Source organism: Tupaia chinensis, unplaced genomic scaffold (assembly GCF_000334495.1).
Source record: "Tupaia chinensis unplaced genomic scaffold, TupChi_1.0 Scaffold149501_1, whole genome shotgun sequence".
Lineage (NCBI taxonomy): Eukaryota > Metazoa > Chordata > Mammalia > Scandentia > Tupaiidae > Tupaia > Tupaia belangeri.
The window spans coordinates 1824265-1830799 of record NW_006209345.1 but is presented as its reverse complement, the minus strand read 5'-3'; the positions used below and the strand labels follow the sequence as shown (position 1 = coordinate 1830799).

The window sequence follows — 6535 nt, the reverse complement described above, 5'->3', positions numbered from 1 at the left end:
GGAAAGAGGATACAAGAACTAAATGGGCCATGCTAGGAAGGAGGTTCTTTGTTCCATCCACAGAGGACACTTTGGGTCCCCTGGTCTGTCGTGTGGACACATTTTTTAGCATGCACACGCTTTTCTTAGTCCATCTTCCAACTGCTATAGAGTCTGAGGCTAATAGGAGCACTCCAACATTAAGACTTAAAACCACCCCTACCAGCAAAGATAAACATGTGAAACCAAAAGAGATATATTTCCTTAAAACTAGGTTAAGAGAACTTTAAATTCCATTTATTTAAAAATGCCCAAATCAAGTAAAAGCAGAGTTAAACTGAAATTTCCTATCAATTTAAAGCTGTGCTTCCTTAAAAAGAAAAAAAATGTAAAAATATCCCATCTTTAGACAAAGAGATTTTAGACTTACTGTCTCAGGGCAAGAGAACTTGGAAGAAATATGGAAATTGATGAGGTCCTCTCCCACAAGAATGTATGACACACCATAGCCATCATCAGCAACCTAGATAACAAAATACATTTCAAGTTACCATCAGGAAATGAGCAGATGTGAAAAAGGGACTGTCTTATAGACAAGACTGCTATTAATATCTGTATAAGCAGTCCCCAGAACTCCCCTCCTTCTTTCCTTTTTTAGTTTTCTATAGGGTCTGTGTGCTTACTGGAGAGAGACAGAGAGACAGAGAGAGAGAGAGAGAAAGGGCAAGTGAGAAATCACTCCTGGGGGCGGGGGAAGGCTGGGCATGCCACAATCCCTTCTCCATTCTCCTCTCAGGATTTGGGGCATGCCATGTGAATGCATGTTTTTCAAGCCACTGGGTTTGGGGCTCTAACCACGCAGTCAGCCATGTGGGAGTCAGCTGCCTTAACCCCATGTCACCTACTGGCCCAAGGCTTCATTTTTTTTCTTAAGAGATTTTTGCTATACGGTATGTGCGCTCACCAGAGAGAGAGAGAGACAGAAAGTGAGAAATCACCTCCCAGGGAGGGATGGCCATATCTCAATCCCTTTGCTTCCATTTTCCTCTTGGGATTGTGGGCATGCACACACACATGCCTGGCATGATTTTCAAGCCACCGGATCCAGGACGTGAACTGCGGTCAACTATATGGGAGTCCAGCCAACCACTACACCACCTGTTTGCCCCCCACCCCCCCTTCCCTTGTATGTCAACAAGATAATTGGGTCTGAGTCAGAGCTGAGATGGGTTTGAGGCTGATGCGGGCTGGGCATGCCACCACCCTGTTTACCTCTACTGACATCTGTTGCACTTACCGGTCCAAAGCCCCCTCCACTGGACACATATTCTGGGTTCTTGTCCAAGTTAAACAGCTCCACCTGTTGTTGAGGGGTTTGGCTGGTTGATAATCTCCAAGGCTCAGACAAAACCTGTTGAGTAAAAGAAGGAAATAATCAAATGACAGTTTTAGGGGTTGGACAGTGGCATAGATGTAAAACACGATGATCTGCAAGGCTGACCCACGTGAGAAGGTTCCAGGTTCACATTCAGAGACCTCTCGGAGCACACTGGTCACACATGTGCCCATGATGTGGAACTGGCTGAAGCAGGGGGTAGACTGCAGCATCAAGACACTAGAGGATATTGTCTCGTCTTTCTCATTTGTAGAAAAAATAATAATAAATTCTAAAAAAAATATTAAATTTTAGGAATGGCAGGTGGCGTGGTGGTTAAGGGCGCTGGGCTCCCACATGGCCAACTGTGGTTCCTAGTCTTGGATCTGGCAGCTTAAAACTCATGCTGGGCACGTGTGCATATGTACCCAAAATCCTGAGAGGAGAATGGAGGAGAAGGGATTGCAGTGTGGCCATTTCCCCCCTCCCCTGGGGAGGATTTCTTGCTTTTTGTCTCTCTGGTGAGTGCACAAGCCCTACAGCAAAGAAATCTCCCTTTAAAAAAAAAAGATAAAATGTTATAAACTTATAATAAAATACACTAAAAACAAAGATGATAATTAGTCAAAGCTCATCATTTCCTAATTATTCTAGCAAGTTTTACTATTCGGTTATCAAGAAAATCATGACAGGGACCAGCAGTTAGCGTAATGGCTATGTCGCTGGACTCCCATGTAGTCGTTCGGGTCCCAGACCCAGTGGCTTAAATTCCCGCGGGGTGCATGTGTGTGCATGCCCAAGATCCTGAGAGGAGAATGGAGGAGAAGGGATTGTGGTGTAGCCATTCTCCCGAGGGGGTGATTTCTCACTTTCTGACTCTCTGTCTCTCTCTGTCTTTCTGGTGAGTGCATGCGCCCTTTAGCGAAAACCTCTCCAAAAAACGAAAAGAAAGTCATGACGCATTTTTCACATAGAAAAATGCGTCATGACTTTCCTGACAACCTAATATTATTTCAGCTGTTGAGGTTACTTATGTTTCTTTGGTCAGGAGATAAATAAGACAGCGAAGTATTCCAAGGAACTGAGAAATGCAGTACCAATACAGCTCAAATTTTTCACTGTTATGACAGCTGCATCCACAGCTAACTCCCCCCCTTAACTTTTAACACTGTTCCAACTTGCAAGGCTGGACTAATTTTCTAAGTTTTGGCTTGTCAACATCAGCTGAGTGAGCCTTCATGAGAAGACAGGATTTACCTCCTTAAGGAAAGGAGAATCGACGGCGAGATATTTAGACACCACGTAAAGGCAGAACAAGTGGCGATCGATCCCAGAGCCAGTCATGGCAAGGCGGTACAGAAGCTGGTGCTTCTCGGATGCCATCTTGAATAACTTGAGTCTTTGTTCCACCTAAGTGACAAAGGATGGGAAGGACATGGCATTGGTCATTGCAAGCTGTGCAGTGGGGACTGAAGTTGCAAAACGAAAGGTAACAGGCCTTTCTACCCAGTGGTCTGACGGTGCAGGCAACCGGGGGTCTCCTGGTGAGGTGTGCCAGGGTGGGCAGCTGTCAGGCAGTGCTTCCAGAAGTCCCTCAACTGACTGCCCCTCCCTAGATTTATATTCCAGACAGGGTGGCCTCGAGGCTCCCAAGTGGAAGTTGGGGTAGTTGGAGAAACCCTTGCAGAGTCCCCTGTACAATCTTCCTGCCCTGGCTCATTCCACCTTCAGGCAAATGACATCACTAGGCAGGAAGGCTTGAGTTCCAAATTTCCACTGTCTGAAGATGAAGTTCTGCCCCTCTCAGTTCACCACAGAGTTACCATGAGCTGTAAATAACCCTCCAAAGTGGTCTGGCTAGTAATTATGCCAAAACAGAACTAGGGGCCTTTAAATCTCACTCAGAAAGCGTATTGTAGGTTCTTTTGGGATCTGCTACGGAAATTGCAGAATTAGGGCAATGCAACTCCCTGTTAAGTGGGAGTCTGCCCAGGATTTAATATCTCTATCGTAAGACTTGGTCCTCATGCTTATTATGAAGGCATTGAGTAGAGCTATCTGACATGACATTAACTGACATATTTCCACAGAAATGGAAGCCTTTCTGAATGAAATTTTCAACAGAAAAGATAAGGTTGGTCAGCAGAAAGCACACCTGGGCACAGACTGGCCACAGGCCCTTTACAAGCCCTATGGCCTAGCAGTTTGCTGCATTCGTCCAAGTCTGGTTCTTCATGAAAATGAGCTGACAACAGTTCACAGGGCCACCACTAGGTAGGCGGTGTTCAGAAAACCCTGAACCCTGCGCCTGGCATGCAGGCTTGGCATGGTAATGGGTTTTATTGGCCCTAAGTTATTAAAACAAGGTTCTGTGCAGCAGTCACCACTTTGTCATCCTAACACCAATGACCTGTACTGTCTGCTGCATCTCCCTGCTATTCCTTTACTCACCTGTGTACTACTCTAATTTTAGAGATTTTTAGGAAGTATGATCAGATTTTGGAAGCATAGTAGTATATAGCATTGTCTCTTTGCAACTGGCCCTACGGTTATCTTTGAATACTTTGTGTTCCCTTGAAAGGAGCAGGGAAAAAAAAGAAGCTGAGAAGAAGGTATATGTGTGATGAAGTTAGAGAAGCCGGAGTGTCAGCCTCCGGATTCCCCTGTCCGCTAGCTAAAGCCTGAAAAGTGCACTGCGTTCTCATTACCGTCTGGGCGGGGTCCACCATGGCCAGTACGAAGTTGCAGGACTCTGTGGTACAGGAGCGCACGGTCTCTGTCCTCCCCTCCCGGAAGAGCCGCGTCATGGAGGCCTCATATGTGAGGCAAAATTTGCCCATGTCCTGGGAAAGGAAAAGTTCATCTGAATACAAGGCATGGCATACGGATGAGATTTAAAGTGTAGGGCAAGACTGGGTCAGGTCAGGACAGCAAGAAATGGCCTTTATCATCAGCTTGGGTTTTTAATTACTGTCAGTTTTTACACATCGTTGTTTAGGTGGTGATACACAGGGATCTCATTAGCTCTGGGAAGGGCTGGGCAGGAGGAGGAGGGTCAGTTTCTGGGCAACCCAGGTTCCTGTTTCAAGATGAAACTGATGCCATGACATACCCTACTGAGACTCACATGCCTGGACTAAATGCCCTTCTTGCAACCCTAACTGCATGCTGACATGTTTAGGAAGGAGACCTGCAAAGAGCTGTTAGAAACAATTAAAGAAGGGCCAGCCATGGAGTGCTTGTGAAGGCAGCTGGATCCCACATGGTCACCTGTACAGTTCAATTCTCATTCCCAGTGGCTTAAGAAACACGCTGGGTGGGACCAGCAGATGGCGTAATGGTTATGTCACTGGACGCCCACATAGTTGACTGCAGTTTGAGTTCCAGACCCAGGGGCTTAAAACTCGCTGGGTGCATGTGTGTGCATGCCTAAAACCCTGAGAGGAAAATGGAGGAGAGGAGACTGTGGGATGGCCACCCCCCCTGGGGGAGAGGTGTTTCTCGCCTTCTGTCTCTCTCTGTTTCTCCAGCAAGCACATGTACCCTGTAGTAAAAATCTCTCTTTAAAAAAAGAAAGATGCTGTGTGTGTGTGTGTGTGTGTGTGTGTGTGTGTGTGTGTGTGCTGTTCAGAATCTCAGAAAGAGTAAAGATGGAGAAGGGATGGCAGTGTGACCATGCCCTGTGGGGGGTGCTTCCTTACTTTCTCTCTCTCTCTCTCTTATCAGTTGTATGTACCCTCTGGCAAAATGAGGAGAAAAAGAAAGACTGGGACCAGCAGATGTAGTAATGCTTATGTCATTGAACTCCCACATGGACAACTGCAGTTCAAGTCCCGGACTCAGCGGCTTAATCTCATACTGGGTGAGTGTGTGTGCATGCCCAAAATCCTGAGAGGAGAATGGAGAAGAAGGGATTGCAGCATGGCCATTTCCTTGGGGGCGGAGGGTGACCTCTTGCTTTCTATCTCTGTCTCTCTGGCAAATACACGTACGTATAGCAAAATTCTCTCTTAAAGAAAAAAGGGGGGATCAGGTGGAGAGGGATGCCCCTAAGCAGGAGGAGGGTCAATTGGGTGGCAGGGGAGCAGGTAGCACGGCCATTACATCAGGCAGGAGGGGCAGCAGAGGGTGGGCTGACAGATGCAGGCAGAGGGTCTCTTCTGAAAGTTCCTGTTTTCAGGTTAAATAGGAGAAAGGCCCTCCGCTGACAAGATGGGGAGGAGGTGCTCCCAGTGGAAGTTGATGTAAAGCTTCGTTGAGGGGTATGAAAAATGGGTAGCCTAAGGGCCCAAAGAGTCAATTGTCATCACCTTTAATTTTGCTAGAAGATGTATGCACTTGCTAGAGAGACAGAGAAAGAGAGAGAAAATGAGAACACACCCCCTCTACGGGGGATGGTCACACCACAATCCCTACTCCTGTTTCTCCCTCTTCTCAGGATTTTAGTCACAGAAGTACTCGTGCCCAGCACGTTTTCCAAGCTGCCAGGTCCAAGACTCAAACCCTGCAGTTGGTCATGTGGGACCCAGCTGCCTTAACCACCAGGATACTGGCTGGCCCAATACTCATTCATTTAAAATGAGACAGGTTGGGGAGCCAGCAGATGGTGTAATGGCTACATTGCTAGACTCCCATGTAGTCGACCACAGTTCGAGTCCCGGACCCAGTGGCTTAAACTCACGCTGGGCATGTGTGTGTGCCCAAGATCCCGAGAGGAGAATGGAGGAGAAGGGACTGTAGCATGGCCATCCCCCCTGGGGAGTGATTTCTCGCTTTCTGTCTCTATGTCTCACTTTCTGGCGAGCGCACGTGCCCTATAGCAAAAACAAAAACAAAATAAAATGAGACAAGCTGGTAACTTGGATGTTCTCCTCTGGTCCTGCCTGTCCCTTAGAAGTAGGTTTAAGCAGGTGTAGAGCTGGAGGTGGTTCTATGGGAGCTGTGGTGGTGGTGGTCAAAACAGGCGGTGGAATTTGTGCCCACAGAGGGGAAAAGGAAGGCAAAAAGCAGGGAAGGGAGGAGTAAAAGCCCTGATGAGGCCAAAGAGTGCTGGCATCTGGGACCAGAGGGATTGGCACACCAGGAGAAGCCAAAGGCACCCAAAGCTGAGCCCCCAGAGACAGCGGGACAGTGCAGCAAGGGCTGCAAGTGGGAGCAGCAGACGACAGGGAAAGACACACA

The 6535-nt window shown here is 47.5% G+C and overlaps 1 protein-coding gene across 1 annotated transcript in view; it reads right to left on the bottom strand.

The window, feature by feature from the left end:
• Nucleotides 1-6535, bottom strand: part of CPT1A (carnitine palmitoyltransferase 1A) — a gene marked incomplete in the record, with an annotated part of 77446 nt that overhangs the window by 2650 nt on the left and 68261 nt on the right. The window contains 4 exon segments of the mRNA XM_027769414.1: nt 410-502; nt 1277-1390; nt 2612-2764; nt 4063-4197. Coding sequence (XP_027625215.1) covers nt 410-502; nt 1277-1390; nt 2612-2764; nt 4063-4197 — 495 coding nt within the window.